This window comes from Pristis pectinata, chromosome 1 (genome assembly GCF_009764475.1).
Source record: "Pristis pectinata isolate sPriPec2 chromosome 1, sPriPec2.1.pri, whole genome shotgun sequence".
In the NCBI taxonomy this organism is placed as follows: Eukaryota; Metazoa; Chordata; class Chondrichthyes; order Rhinopristiformes; family Pristidae; genus Pristis; species Pristis pectinata.
The window spans coordinates 124,255,991-124,272,435 of NC_067405.1; the positions used below are offsets into that span (position 1 = coordinate 124,255,991).

The 16,445-nt window shown below is 41.2% G+C and overlaps 1 protein-coding gene across 1 annotated transcript in view; it reads left to right on the forward strand.

Annotated features, from left to right (window-relative positions):
* The first annotated feature begins 1,830 nt into the window (after positions 1-1,830).
* Positions 1,831-16,445, forward strand: part of tpp1 (tripeptidyl peptidase I) — a 32,696-nt gene continuing 18,081 nt past the window's right edge. Inside the window, exons 1-6 of the mRNA XM_052036880.1 lie at positions 1,831-2,179; positions 2,303-2,386; positions 5,193-5,332; positions 7,281-7,431; positions 13,584-13,705; positions 15,220-15,398. Coding sequence (XP_051892840.1) covers positions 2,169-2,179; positions 2,303-2,386; positions 5,193-5,332; positions 7,281-7,431; positions 13,584-13,705; positions 15,220-15,398 — 687 coding nt within the window. The 5' untranslated portion in view covers positions 1,831-2,168. The remainder of the gene's footprint in view (positions 2,180-2,302; positions 2,387-5,192; positions 5,333-7,280; positions 7,432-13,583; positions 13,706-15,219; positions 15,399-16,445) is intronic.

Below are 16,445 nucleotides of genomic sequence, written 5' to 3' on the forward strand. Positions count from 1 at the left end.
TGTCTCCTGGCTCACAACTATGTGTCCTTCGCCACAGTCATTTCCTGACTCATTCGCAGGGTGCCCCAATTATTTATGGGTATTGGTACTAGGCTACAGAACTATAACTCAGTCACAGGGTGCCCTAGTTATATATGGGCATTGGGAGTCCTGGTACTAGGCTGCAGAGTTATCAGTTATAAAACAATACTAGGTTTATTCGCTACAAGGCTAATGGTTATAAAACATTACAATGTGCCCCTATAACCTATGACCTCTGAGACTTGCTAGCATCTGGTTTATCAGTTAAAAAAAACTATCAGCTTCAGAACTGCTGTAGAATCATTAGTCGCACTATCCCTAACGACCCTTAGCTACACAATAGATCAATAGTGTCTTTCTAGGAATGTGCTAACCATGGTTTAATGAACTACACTAAATCAAAAGTGTCTCCCTAAGAATGGGCTATTTCTTTAATGAGCCATATGTTTCCCGCACTAAAAGTTTCCCGCACTTGAGCTGAAGAAGAAGGAGGCCCAGCGGCCATCTTAAGCACAGAGCAGATTATGAATAAAAAAGTATAGCCTCTACTTTCTATATATGCTATACTTCCTGCCAGGACACTGACCATAAAGACATTTCTTCTGATGATCCACAGCCAATGGCACATTGAGGAATTGGAAACTTTTCCTCGAGGAAAAGAGCCAGTTTATTAATGGAAGCGTTATGGCCACGAGTAAATACAATGCCTTTCCATGCATTCAAACAGCCAGCAAAGCTGGCAACTCCCAGTGCCTGAAACGCCACCTATTCCTCACTGGAACCAATATAATTGAAATCATTTCTCCATAAATACAGTGCATGGTAGCCTGTCTAATGCAACAGTAAGCAGCAAATTGGGAGACCTGGCAGGAATCTGCTGTAGCTCCTTGGCAAGATGCAGTGGGGAGAAAATGGAGCTTCAACATTATTTCCATCCCTCCCCAAGATACAGGGAGAACAGTTAGTAATTCAAACTTAGAACAAGGGAATTTTATTAAATAAAAGCATAGTGTAGCTCTAGTAATAGTCTGTCCAATGGTGCCACCACTGAGACATCTATTACATGAGTATTTAAGCACTCTGGACTGGCAGAATACTCAGATACCTCCCAATGGTAGTTTTAACGCTGATTTTTGAAACTGTTGTGGTAGGTCCCTCAATGTCAGCAGAGTACCCCTTTGGAGAGTAAGTGACAAGCTCCAAGTTGTGCGAAAGCTTCCACAGTGCTCGTAGATTGGGCCTTTTGAGTGCCTAAAGAAAGAAAGTGGGCCTGAATGATAGAAATCTGAGACGGAGCTTGGAGACGATGGGAATTTTGAAGGTGATATAATATGGGTAGAACAAAGCAAAGCGTTTGCGGGAAGAGAGAGTAAGCTCTGTTGAACGGGATGTCAAGCTGTAACTTGCTAATAAAATGGCCAGCTTTTCTGTTTTACCGACATTGTGTTCTTGTTCCTGTAGGACATGGTCCTCTCCCACCAACCCTTTGCAGCTGCGTGGCTCCAGCAACCACAGGCTGTCAGCGGGCAACAAGCAAGCCCTGTTTCCAAATGTTTCACGATTAGAGACATGTAAAGGCAGTTGAAAAAAGATTGTAAGTTTAAAATTCATAAAACAATTTTTAATTAACATAAAAAAACTTTTTAGTGAAGACCAGGGAGTCCCTTCAAATGAATGATATAGCGCTGGAGGGGGCCAGATGCTCCCAAGCTCCAGCACCCGGGCACTTTGTTTCTGGGCTCCGGTGGTTCGGGACCCGCCACTGAGGCTGAGGGCGGAGCGAGAGTCACACGCTGACCATGCCAGCAATGGCTGTGCTACCTCCGCTTCTAGTCATCGGGAGCAGCGCAATTTGGCAAACCAGCATAGTCACACCAAAACGTGTTCGTTTTCAAATATTTGGCTGGAAATGCATCGTCAGATTATTTTGTCATTAAATTAGAGGACAGCACGGTAATTCTCAGTTTGGTTTCCGTGCCCTTCCACTATTGCAAACACACGCAGGCGTCCGGGCTGTATTTTCCGGAAGCATTTCTGCAACATCCTGATTGGGCTGAGTTCAGAACGCGAAAGGTGTGATTGACGGGAGTGCTTGCACTGCGGAGCCAGCAACTGTGTGGTGATTCTGGGTCTTCTGACTTCCGACAATGTCACCGGGGTGAGTGATAACCTGTCAGGGACAAACTCGTGATTGCAAAACGATTTCTACAATTTGTGCATTTCTTGGTATTTTGAAGTAGCGTACTAATGTTCTCATTAATCTCAACGTTCATCTGGCTAGGTGCTTGGTATTCCTCTTTTGCCTTTCTTGCGCCGTGGTCTCTTCTATCCGTGGTGTCTTCCTCGAACCAGATCAAGATGTTAGGTAAGTCCAAATATGTTTATTACTGTACTATGACAGCAGCGCCTTATGTCAAAAGTAAACCCTATCAAACAATTCGTGTAAATAAAAAAAGAATTGCAAATGCTGAAGACCTGAGACAAAATCCGAACATGCTGGGAAATCTGAGTAGGTCACTTAGCATCGGTGGTAACACTGAGTTAACGTGCAAGGTCCAAGACCCGTCATTTGAATTTTGTCTGACGAAGGGTCCTGGGTTGAGAATTTTAACTTCTCTTTCTACAGATGTCACCTGATTTGCAAAATGCTTCAGCATTTTCAGATTTTGTTCCATTGAACTATTCATTTGACACTCTTTGGAACCTTTAGTATCGGTTGACGAGGGCTACGTTTAATTTTAAATATAGTCATCGTACATTTTAAATTGCAATAAAATTGCACTATAACCTGAAAAGAAATACATATAGTCCATGCATACTTTAATATGCCTACTTTTTCCGTACACCAGTTTTAGTTGGTTTTTGTGAAGTCTTATTATTTCTTGTCTGTAATAGTAAACAATGTAAACAAGAATACTGTTTCATGTGCTATTTTGGCTGTGATATTTACTAAGTTCTTTTTGTAATTAAGTGTGTGATCCAGTGTTACACTGGCAATCTGAACTGTTTCTAATGTTCCATTTTTCCAGCTGATATATTGTTGAACAGACCCAGAACCTGAAATTAGGACTGCACTACTCCACTGTTTTAATTTTACTGATGTTTTAATGTGTAAGTTGTATTGAAATGCACTGACATTTTACTTGCCAGTATAAATGCTATCTCTATAATGGAACGTCATTTGCAGCACATACTTAACTAACCCTTATCCAGAACACTGCTTCAGTATGTTATTAAATGATTAACTTGACGTTCCTATAATTTTAGTATTATAATCACTTTATATTTTCATCATCAACTTCTGTTTACCCACTCATTTATAAAATATTTGAGAATCTCTTTGAAAATAAAATGTCCTCTTGTTGAATGGGTTCTCAGTCCCCACGTTCGCATTCCATTGGGACAGTAATGCACACACACAGTTGTACACTGGTCACATCGTGAAATATGCTCCACTCACTCACTTCTGATCACTACAATTATTTTTCATAACATGGGAAAAATAACCCAAAGCACTCTACTACAAAGAAAAAGAGAATTTTGAATTAACAGAATATGTGCCCAGAAGATTAGTCAAAGAGGTGGTTTTATAAAGAGCTGAGAAAATGGAAGGGGAGAAATTTAGAGGAAGAATTATTAAGTGCAAAGCCTGACTAGTTCACCAATAAAAGGAAGTGGTGTGTTGGAAGAGAGAAGGACAAGACTCGGAGCTGGAGGAAGCTACAGAGATGGGTACAGACGAATCGCTAAAGGGATTTTTGTACAAGATTTAAGGTGGAGGTGTAGAAGATCCAGGTGTCAATGTGAGTCAGCATAGGATCCAGTGGTGGACAACATGGAACAAGGCAAGTGTTTTATTCAAGCTGAAGTTTATTGGAAACAGAGAATTGGAGACTGGCCTTGAGAGCTTTGGAATATCAAATCCAGAGATGGTAATGGCATAGATGAATATGTTTGCCATGGATGAGCTGAGGTATGGATAGAGGAAGTTAATGTCATGATGCCAGAAGGTAATGTTTGTGGTGGCAATGAGTAGAAATCTGCAGCACTGTGTCAAAAAGGACACTTGGTTGCAAAACACTTTGATTCAGACTAAGGACAGTGGAATTGATAGCAAATATATGTGGTCGAGGCCAAATATAGTTTTAGTTTTGTCACTATTCCACTGGATGAAATTGTAGCTTTATCAGGTAGGTTATGTGACAAGCTAGAAGCTTGGAGCTGACTGCAGAGGTAGTGTGTTGTACAGCTGAAGTAGAAGTGGAGATGGGGGTAGGTTGGAGGACTGGCTACAATTGAATGGTTAGAAGGTTTCCCATTGAGCTGGACTGCAGAGAAGAGAAGAATGGATGACTCATCATATTAGAGACTGCAGAAAGGTTAGGGGGAAGGGAAATGGATTATGGTCATGATTACAGAGGATATCACTGTTTTGGTGCAATGATGAGAAACCTGTTGGAGAGACTGAGATCGGGAGCATAAGAAAGGTGCAAATTTGGGAGGTACTTACACGTTCATTGGGTCTCAGGAGCAATGGATAGAGGGAGTTTTGGAGGATAGTTTGCAATGACAGAAGAATCAAGTGTGTCTTAGGAGGGAATATTGATGTCAGCAATGAAAGGGGGGGGGGGGGGAGCTACCTGAGGAAAAGGAACCATTTGCAATATCAGCCACTTAGCAAAAGGAATGCCTTGAGAGCAGAAATGTTGGAGGGAAAGTTAGAGAGAACAAGTAAGTAGAACTTAAGGAAATAACTGCATCAATGTTGAGACTTTGCAGCAGTTGATGTAATGGATGATAAAAAAAAATGTTGCGCACCAAATATGCATCAGTAACACTTGTGGACCACAAGCAATGGAAAACATAATGCAAGAATTACCATAATGGTATACCAAGGGTGTCACCAGCTAGCAAGCCATGAAAACTGACCAAGTAAATGCACAAATGGATAGCAGTGCAAATATTGTGAGGAGTGGAATTCCAGTGTCACTTTTCCGCTTGAACCTGTTTACAACTAATTTTGGATTAGTTAATCTTTTGTTAATCAGCTTTCTGTGAGGGATATTGCTGAATTTATTTTTTGAGTGTGTGACTGAATAATAAACCAAGGAAGCTCCAGAGCTAAAAGTATTGAACAGGCCTTTCCTAAAGTATTTGCTGCTTTTCTGCAGTCTTCCTGTTGGGTGGAAATATGTGGGGCGAGTTTCAGCCACGGACCAAATTCTTCTCACATTTGCCCTGAAACAGCAGAATGTCAACAAGCTGGAAGAAAAGCTGGAGCAATTATCAAACCCAGATTCTCCCCAGTACGGTAATTTATTGTTTATTTGGTGTTTTATACACTAGTATTGTTGAATGATTTGGTGACTTTATTCAGTAAGTAACTTAACTATTTCAGTCCTAATTTCACCCTATAGTCTTCATTATTTTAGATGGCAGAGTTGTTACCATTTAGTATTAGCGTAAACAGGATTTTAGAAAAACTTTAGCATGTCAACATTAGTGAAATGGGAACAGCTCCAAGGAATTCCTCGCTGAAGGTTTTGTGCCTGAACTAGCCATAAAAGAAAACATTTTTGCCGCTTACAGGGTAATGGTCTGTAGTTTAATTTTATAGTTTATTTGGAATTTATGATAATGAAAAGGGCAGCAGGCAGCATTGACCTGACTCATTGAAGGCTTTGAGGAACAAACAGCTCAAATGGACTGTGAGAAACCCCATCAGTTGACACATCCACATTTTCAAAATACATTATTTAAAATTCTACATTTAATTAAATGCACTGGTCTGGTGGTTCCTGGAAATTGTTAGGAATGGATAAAAAAACGGAGGAAACAATGTGTACTTAGAGGAGGAAATTTTGAAAGGAATATCTCAGCATTCAATGTTGTTGATCTAATTTACGTAAATGTACAAATTCAGTGCAAAATCATTAAATTTGCAAATGATACACTTGTAGTTGGACAGTGCAATTACAAGAGAGGTGCAGAAACTATTTCTAAGAGTTTCAGAGTTGAGGGATTTCAGTTATTGGAGGATACTGGAGAAACTGGGGTTGCTTTCCTTAAGAGCGGAGAAGACTGAAAGTAGATTTGGTAGAAATGTACAAATTCTTGACATGTCCAAATGTGGTAAGTAAATGCTCCCATCATGGAACCAGAGGACACACATTTAAAGTGATTGGCATAATATCCAGTGGTTACACAAGGAAAATCTCTTTTAGGCAGGGAATAGTTCTGATCTGTCTGAAAGTGTGGAGATTCAATTATGACTTTCAACAAGGCATTGGACACATTTTTGAAGATAACATTTACAGAACTGTGGGGAAAAAGTAGGGAAAAGGACTGACTCTGTTGCCCTAACAAAAAAGGTAGCATAGACTCTGAACCTCTATGGTAACAATTATGTGATTCTAAGACAATTCAGAAATTGCTGCATAAGTTGGATAAAACTTGTAAATGTGCAGTGAAATAACAGGTGAAGATTAATCCACACAGGTGCTTCAGAAAGAAAAGAATTGGATGATATAGATGCTTCAGGAATGCAGTTGAGATTGTTAAACAAGACTTGTGAGTCCTGGTAGAGTTGTTGCTATATTTGTAGATGAATGCAACAATCAGTAATTATGTGGGATATTGAACTACGTAACCAAACTGGTGCAATAACACCTAGAGGATATAGTGAACAAACATAGTGTTTTAGTGAGATCACATCATGAACATAGCACCTGCCTCTGTTCACCAAGGATCAAGTTTTGGAAACAGTTGAGAAAAACTGCAGTTCAATCTTTGGGGTTAGGGATTTGTATTGTAAGGAAAGTCTAGTGAGACAGAACCAAATTAATTGGAAACAGTTCATCACATTGTAACCAACATATGGAATAAACCTCATGGTAGAGAGCAGAGGCAAAGATTCTGGAATAGTTGCAGAAACAATTGGATGCTTTGTGGGGAAGTAGGGGACATAGGAGATGAACCCTTTCTGAATGGGTCAATTATGAAATGGGCTTCTTACAACTTGTGCACTTCTAGTTTTTTATTTATTTCAGATTTCCAACTTTTACTCTGTGACTTTATTTGTGCAATACCCAACAAACCTCTTTAGAAAAATCTGATCTATGAATCATTAACTGTAACCTACCTGGTTACACTTCCTCAGAGTATATTTTTAAAATATTTGGTGGCAATCATTTATGCTTTGAGGTAATTTTGGAGAAATAATTTAGTTATATTAACCAGAGTCACTGCCTTGTTTTCAGGTAAATACCTCTCCCTGGACCAGTTATCCAGAATGATTCAACCTTCGGAAGAGACTCTCCAAACTGTTTGGACTTGGCTGGGAAACCTTGGCATACAAGACTGCTCCACAGTCCAGACCTTAGATTTCTTGAACTGTTTCATGTCTTCCAGGTAACAACAAAACTGCACCATCAAATGTTCATTATCTTTTGAGGGGTTACGTTGTAAGTGTTTCAGATGGTCATGCCATGATGTAAAGAGTTCTGCACCCAAATGAGAGTTAGGAGTAATGTATTTTAGGATGTAGAACTTTATATAAATCCAGGAACGTTGAACGCAGCATGCTGAAACCTTTTTTAAATTTCAGTAAACTCCATTTTCCATTGTTGCAACATTTAAGTTTGTTCTACCTGATCAGGTCACGTGCACCCTTTTACAAAAGGGAGACCAATATTAGGCTTTCCCTCGCCAAGGAGTTTTGAAGAACTGTATCTAATCACAAGGAGACGCAAGAGACTGCAGGTCCTGATCCAAGGTCTCGGCCTAAAAGATCAATAATTCCTTTACCTCCACAGGTACTACTCAATCCCCTGAAGTCCTCCAGCAGTTTGGTTTTCATCTAATCACAATCCACCATTCATCTGCCCCTTGCTGAAGGAAGTTAGGACTTTTGACGTGCCTATAATTGAAGGGAGGAGTTTCTCATTCTCTTTCTGACATCTGCAATTACCCTCTAAACACAGAATTCAAGTTGATTTTACTTTAAGGTAAATACTTGGTTAGGGCACAGATTGTTTTGATGGTCTGGGTGAGTCCATCTACACATTTGTGGAATCAGTCTGCCTCCACTCCCTCAGAGCACGGGCTGCAGGCCACAATAATGGACCAGGAGCGGGAACCCATGGGGTAGAACCATATGACCTTTAAAAGATAAATAAGGGGCATGGTTCTACCCCATACAAGGGATTATGAAGAATTCCCAAAACAGACCCAGCGTAACCGAGCTGTTCTTATTTCTTTGGGAGTGTTGTCACTCTTTTTCCAAAGTCCCCCTGATATTGCAGGCTTGGTTGCTAACAAAGTTGCATTTGAACCACTTGTGTAGCCACCTAAATATAGATTGGAGGGCAGTGCATGTGATTTACATGGATTTCAGTAATACCATTGATAAGGTCCAACATAGGAGACTGGTCCGAAAAGTTAGGGCTCATGGGAGCCAGGGCAAGTTGGTAAATTAGATCCAAATTTAGCGGCATTAGGAGACAGGGTGCTGATAGAGAGTTGTCTTGTGATTGGATGTGTGAGACGAGTGGTGTTCCATAGGGGTCAGTGCTGGGACCCTTGCTGTTTGTAATGTACATGGTTGATTTGAATGTGGATGCAGGAGGCATGATCAGTAAGTCAGCAGTTGACAGTGTGAAGGGTAGTCTTAGGCTACAGGGTAATATTGATATGTTGGTGAAATGGGCTGAGAAATGGCAGATAGTTTAATCCAGATAAATGTGAGGTGATGCATTTTGGTAGTACTTATGAGGCTAGGACATATGGTAAGATCCTAGGGAATATTTTGGAATCAAGGGACCTTGACACAAGTCCAAAGATCCTTGAAGGTGACAGCGCAGGTAAGTAAAAGGATGTATGGAGTGCTGGCCTTCATTAGTTGGGGCATTGAATACAAGAGCAGGGAAGTTATGCTCCAACTTCATAAAACATTGGTCGGACCTTAGCTGCAGTACTGCGTGCAGTTTTGGTCACCACACGACAGGAAAAAATGTGATAGCGCTGGAGAGGGTGCAGAGGAGATTTACCAGGATGTTCCCTGGGATGGTGCATTTCAGTTATGAGGAGAGACTGGATTTGTTTTCCCTGGAGCGGAGGAGGTTAAAAGGGGACATGATTGAGATATATAAAATTAAGGTGTACAGATGGGTGAATTGCAGGAAACTATGCCCCATATCAGAGGTACATACAAGTAGAGGACATAAATTTAGGATAAGGGATAAGAGATTTAGAGGGAGTCTGAGAGGGACCTTTTTCACCCAGAGAGTGGTGAGCACCTGGAATGCACTGCTGGAGAGAGTGGTGGATACATAATCGCTGAGAGCATTTAAGAAGTGTCCAGACCTACATTTGGGTCAAATGCTGGAAAATGGGACTAATTATGGATAGGTGCCCACTGGTTAGCGTGGATGTGGTGGGCTGAATGGCCTATTTTCATGCTGTATGACTCTATGACTTCTGATACTTCCTCAAATTGTTGTGAACTAGAATTCATGGTATTAAAGGGTGGAGCAACTTGCTTCATTTGTGGCTTTCAGAAAGGAATTAGAAAATCATTTTCAGGATGCTGGAGGAAGAGGGAAACACAAAGACCCTTGCAAAATACTGGGGCAGCCTTATTGGGCTGTGTAACTGCCTCCTATACTGCATCAATTCCTGATTTTACAAGGGAATGCTATTCATGGTCATAAGAAAAGTAAAAATGGACAGCTCACAGATGATAGATTTTATATAGCTCACAGATGATAGGGACATTGCTCCTCAGGTCCCTTTTAAATCTTTACCCTTTTCACCCTAAATCTATGCTCCTTAGCTTTGGACTCCCCTGCCGTGGGGAAAAGACTATTACCATCCACCTTATCTGTGCCTCTCATAATTTTAAACATTTCTGTAGGGTCGCCCCTCATTCTCCTACATTCCAAGGAATAAAGACCCAGCCTGGCCAATCTCTCTCTATAACTCAGGCCCTCTAGTCCTGGTAACATTCTCGTAAATCTTTTCTGCACTCCTTCCAGTTTAACCACGTCTTTCCTTTAACAGGGTGACCAAAACTGTACACAGTACTCCAAGTGCGGCCTCACTAACGACTTATTCAGCTGCAACATAATGTCCCAACTCCTATACTCAGCGCCTTGACTGATGAAGGCTAGTGTGCTAAACGCCTTTTTCACCACCCTGTCTACCTGTGACGCCGCTTTCAACGAACTATGGACTTGTACTCCAAGGTTCCTCTGTTCCATTACACTCCCTAGTGCCCTACCATTCATAGCACAAGTCCTATGCTGGTTTGACTTTCCAAAATGCATCACATCTGTATTGAAATCCATTTTCTACTCCTTGGCCCACTTGCCCAACTGATCAAGATCCCCCTGTAATCTGCAATAACTTTCTTCACTGTCAGCAACAACACCTAATCTCGTATCATCCACAAACTTATTGATCAAGTCTTGTGTATTCGCATCCAAATCATTCATATAGGTAATGAATAACAAGGGTCCCAACACCAACCCCTCCGGAACACCACTAGTCACCGACCTCCATTCTGAGAAACAACCTTCAACCATTATCCTCTGCTTCCTACTTCCGAGCCAATTTTGAATTCACCTAACCAGCTCTCCCTGGATTCGATGGGACCTAACCTCCCAGACCATCCTAACATGCTGGACCTTGTCAAAGGCCTTGCTAAACAGACAACATCCCCTGCCCTACCCTCATCTACCCTTTGGTTATGTCTTCAAAAAACTCTATTCGTCGGGCACACACAAAGCCACGCTGACTCCTAATCAGACTCTGTCTATCCAAATGCTGGTAGAGTCTGTCCCTCAGAATTCCCTCCAGTAACTTCCCCACAACTGATGTCAAGCTGGCTGCCTGTGGTTCCCTGGCTTGTCCTTGTTACCCTTCTTAAACAACAGAACAACATTAGCCACCTTGCAGTCTTAGTAAACTTCACTAGTGGCCAACGATGAAGCAAATTCAGCTGGGAAAATGGGCTGAAAAATGGCAGATGGAATTTAATACAGACAAGTGATGCACTTTGGGAGGACAAACCAGGGAAAGACTTGTACAGTGAATGGTAGGGCACTGAGGTGTGCGGTAGAACAAAAGGACTTGGGAATACAGATCCATAATTCCTTGAAAGAGGCATCGCAGGTAGATAGGGTTGTAAAGAGAGCTTTTGGCACATTGGCCTTCGTAAATCAGGGCATTGAGTACAGGAGTTGGGATGTTATGTTGAAGTTATACAAGATGTTGGTGAGGCCAAATTTAGAGTATTGTGTGCATTTCTGGTCACCTACCCACAGCTGGGTGGTAGAACTAGAGGTCATAGGTTTATGGTGAAAGGTGAAATATTTAAGGGGAATCTGAGGGGGAACTACTTCACTTCAGGGTGGTGTAAGTGTGGAACGAGCTGCCAGCGGACGGTGGATGCGGGTTCAATTGTAACATTTAAGAGAAGTTTGGATGAGTACATGAATGAGAGAGGTATGGAGAGCTATGATCTGGATGCAGATAGATGGGACTAGACAGAAAACCAGGCTGGCATGGACTAGATGGGCCGAATGGCCTGTTTCTGTGCTGTAGTGCTCTATGAATCTAAATATCTCTGTGAGGGCCTGCACAATTTCTTCTCTAGCCTCCCACAAAGTCCGAGAATGCACTCGGTCAGGCCCTGGGGATTTATCCACCTTAATGTGCTGTAAGGCTGCAAATACCTCCTCCCTGGTAATATGAATTTCCTTCAAAACATCTCTACTTGTTTCCCTTATCTCTTGAGCAACCATGATTTTCTCCTCAGTAAACACCAAGGGGAAACATTCATTAAAAAATCCCACCCATCTCTTATGGTTCGAGACATAGGCAGCCCTGCTGATCTCTAAGGGGACCTACTCTCTCCCTAACTACCCCAAAGGCTCACCTGAAAAGGTTTTTTTTAAACTAATAAGATTTCTGGCTGGCAATAAAAGTCAACCATGCAGAAATTACTTTGCTTTGAAAATGCCACAGCTCGCTTTCAAAATAGGGATACAGACTGGTGACCGACACAGTTTGTGGGATGTGCTGGTCAAAAATGTGACAGCGGTGACCTGGTAGACAGTGATAAGTTTAATAAGTTAATATGATTTTGAACGTACATGCTTGTTGTTATTTGATCTCAGTTTACTATGCTGAAAAGACAAAATTGATGCCTGCCTTCACCAGTTATTTTTTTTAAATAATCTCAAATACCCAAGTATATCTTAATAACTTAAGTACATAAATGACCTGGATGAGTATGTTGATGGATGGGTTAGTAAGTTTGCAGTCGATACCAAGATTGGTGGAGTTGTGAATAGTGTAGAAGACTGGCAATGGATACAGCATGAAATAGATCAGTTGCAGATGTGGGCAGAGCAATGACAGATGGAGTTTAACCTGGATAAATGTGAGGTGTTGTACCTTGGTAGGACTAATGTCAAGAGGCAGTACACTCTTCAGGGCAAGGCCCTTAACCGTGTTGAAGAGCAGAGAGACCTTGGGGTGCAAGTCCATGACTCATTGAAAGTGGCTACACAGGTAGATGGGGTGGTTAAGAAGGCTTATGAAATGCTTGCATTTATTAATTGTGGTATTGAGTACAGGAGTCAAGAAGTCATGATGTATCTCTATAGAACTCTGGTTAAGCTGCATTTGGAGTATTGCGTGCAATTCTGGTCACCTCACTAATAGGAAGGATGTTGAAGCTTTAGAGAGGGTGCAGAGGAGGTTTAGCAGGATGCTGCCTGGATTAGAGGGCATGTGCTATCAGGAGAGGCTGGACAAACTTGGGCTCTTTTCTCTGGAGCGGCGGAGGCTGAGGGGCGATCTGTTGGAAGTCTATATCTTTTTCCCATTATTGAGTGTTCCAATACCAGAGGGCATGCATTTAAGGTGAAAGGGGGTGGGTTCAGAACAGACGTGAGGGGTGTGTTTTTTACTCAGAGAGTGGTGGATGCCTGGAATGCGTTGCCTGATAGGGTGGTGGAGGCAAATTCTTTTGGGGGCTTTCAAGAGGGGCTTGGATGGGCACATGAATGAGAGGAAAATGGAGGGATATGGGCATTCTATAGGTAGGAGGGTTAGCTATGTTGGCACAACATTGTGGGCCGAAGGGCCTGTTCTGTGCTGTACTACCCAATGTTCTACCCAATTATTTTGAACCTTTATAAAAACAATAAAAACTTCCTCAGGCCAAAGTAAAAATTAAATAATCAAGCCCAGGGAATATAGTTTTGCAGCAGAATAATCAAAGGCACAGCAGTAAAAATATATAGTAGTGCCCGCTTTCTGAATGTGAGGTAGGAAGGTCAAGCACCCGTGCAGGCTGCTGTGCTCAACTGTCATTTGGTTCATTCTGAGGGGGCAGTTGGGGTGACTTATGAACCCAGGTGATGCCAACAACCTAAAGGTATGACTTTGATTTTCCTTTTAATTAACCCTTGGTGGTGGGAAACATTTGTCTTCACATTTCATGGATTGTTGCTTTGTGAATTGTGACAGTATTTTTTTATCCTATATTTCAGCACTGCTGAAAAGCTATTGACTGGATCAAAGTTTATTCATTACACCAATGGCCATCAGACCCTTATACGATCTCTGGCTAAATATGAAGTCCCTGAAGGAGTGGCAGAGCATATTGATTTTGGTGAGCAATTATGACAATATCAGTGTTGTCTATTAATGTTAGGGTTTAGCTATGTGCCATTATTTCTTTGAGAAATTGTTTTAGTTGAACAGATAGTTTTGGTTAATTGGCTGTCTGATACAATGACGAAAAGAATGATTGGATCATGGATTAGCTAATGTTTGTGAAGGGAGGTTGTCAAGTACGGTATTCAGTAATTTTTATTGGTAATTAAAGTATGGATAGAGCTTATATTTTTTTCATTTTGACTCAAAAAAAAAAACCCAAAGGCATACTGAAAATATTAGTGAAAGAAAAACTAAACCTCCTAGCTGGCAGTAAATTTCAGTCATGCAGAATTTATATTTTCATTCATTTTGCTTTGAAAATGCCACACCTGGTTTTCAAAATATGGATGCGGACTACTGACTGATCCCATTTGTTTGTGGATGTGCTGGTCATTGATACTTAAGAGTTTTGAAACTAGGCGACTCAGAATCCACAGAAGTAATTTTTTCATGACCTAGAATACTCATCCTCTATCAGAGAGAGCCACTCAGAAACATTTCCTATTATCCATTCACAATGCTATTCACCTCTCCCACAACAGTGTTGGTGAATTCAAATATTTTTGGTTGAAAACTGATGCATGACACTTCCTAAATCCCATTGCCATTTTTTTACAAATCATCAATCAACTTCCAGTAGTTTTTTTTTAAGCTGAATATACGTATTTATTCTGTACCTTTGCTCTGCCTTTGGGGGCTAATAACTCCTTCGATCTTGCCTTAACGCATTTGCTGCTCATCAAGTTGACCTAATCCAAGCTTGGGTTCCAGTTTCTGGCTTTCTCCCTTTTTCTACTTGTTTCTTAAATTTTATCTTGGTACTGCTCGCCCATTTAAGCATATCTTTGTTTTTTTCTCTCGCATATAATCAAATCCAGCGGTATCTCTGCCTTTCTCGGCTTGCTAAAAGTCTGCTCATGCACATTTTAGGAATTCCATTTTCTGTTGTCTCCTTCATCTACTAATTAAAAAGGGAATATTGTTATCTTTTAGTCTTTTTAACCCAGTTTCATTTTTCCATCATCAACCTAACTCAGTTTCTCTTGCTCCTTATTTAATTTGTATTCTCCACACATGTCCATCACCATCTGATGGGTAATTGGCTTTAACAATTTATGGGATACCTACTATGTACAATTCTCCAATAATCTGCCTATGGTAAAAACTAGAGTGTAAACACTCCAGTGTTTCTTCATTTGGCCTCTGCTTAGAACTATCTTGCTTTGTTGTGAGATTTTGTTGCACAAGCCTACAATTTCTGCCCTCATTCTCCTGGGTGTTTTCTTGTCTGCTCAGCACTGAGTTCACTTTTGCCTTTTCCAACAGATCTGCTGCAACAGAAATAAATTGCATTTATATAACCCCTTTAAAGTAAAACATTACAAGTTGTTGAATGGAGGTGACAAATTTTGCTCTTCAGAGGGAAGATTATACAATGTTTTTAAAACAAGTATTTATTCATCGCAGTTGGAGGTGTGCATCGATTCCCTTCTCAAAAGGCTGTGATAAGCAAGGCATGGAAAGCTGGCCAGCACAGAGAAGCAAACTTTCACTTGGGCGTGACACCTGCTGTTGTGAGAAAACGCTATAACCTCACTGCAAGTGATGTCGGGTCTCATGAGAATAATAGCCAAGCAGTGGCTCAGGTAAGACATGAACTAAATTATTGGTAGGTTGCACTTTAACTCCATCATTAATCAAAGTATACTTTGCAAGGAAAATACTTTGCAAGGAAAATACTTTGCAAGGAAACTGGCAGCTGCTGAGCCTCAAACATCAAGTTCCTTGCAAAAACATAAGTATTCAAAAAGACAGAGGTAGACATTGAATAGAAAGCAAAAGAATTTAGAGAGAGAGAAAGAAAGTGTGACCAAAGAAGTCATTGAAGAGATATTATGACATACCTATTATATGCAGTTCTCCAAGGGGTGTCCTCTAGGTGCTCCATTCTCCTCCCACATTCCAATGATATGATGGTTATGTGGGATTCGACTGTTTTAATTAGGTTTTTTTAACATGTATAGTGTTTAATACACCTCAAGTGGCTGCACAAGGAATGGCCGCTTACTAGCTTATTGGTTCGTCCATCAGGTGAATATGCGGTTTTTTCATTGGTTGGTTTGGCCACAAGTATCTAATAGGCTTCCTGATTGGACTATTGTTAGCTAAAGAGTATCTCTTATCTCAGGTATAAAAGGTGTTTTTTGTTAATCACTCTCTTGATCTCCTCCCCACCCCCTCCCCTGGCCCCAACTCATCTTTAGTGCCTTTTGTCTCAGCTCATCTCCTTGTAGTAAAGCTAGTGCCATGTGCTCTGTGACCGTTTCTTTGTTTTAAACTTTTCCAAGTTGTATTCAACTCATTCCTGGACTCCTGAAAGAACCTGCGGATTCGAAAATAACTGGATCCGACAGTAGGTTAATTGTGCACTGTCAGTTGCCCCTAACGTACAGGTGAGGGGTTGAATCTGGGGGGGAGGGGGGGGGCGCGGGAGGAGGGAGGGAGGGAATGATCGTGAGAATAACATGGGATTAGTGTAAATCAGTCCATGATGGTCAGTGTGGATTCAGTGGGCAGAAGGACCTGTTTTCATTTTGTACAACTCCGTGGCTTACTGTCTCTGTGAGTCTAGCTAGAATTGTGGGCGGCTGTTGGTAATTAGGATGGTGACAGTGTGATTTTCTAAAGTCTAG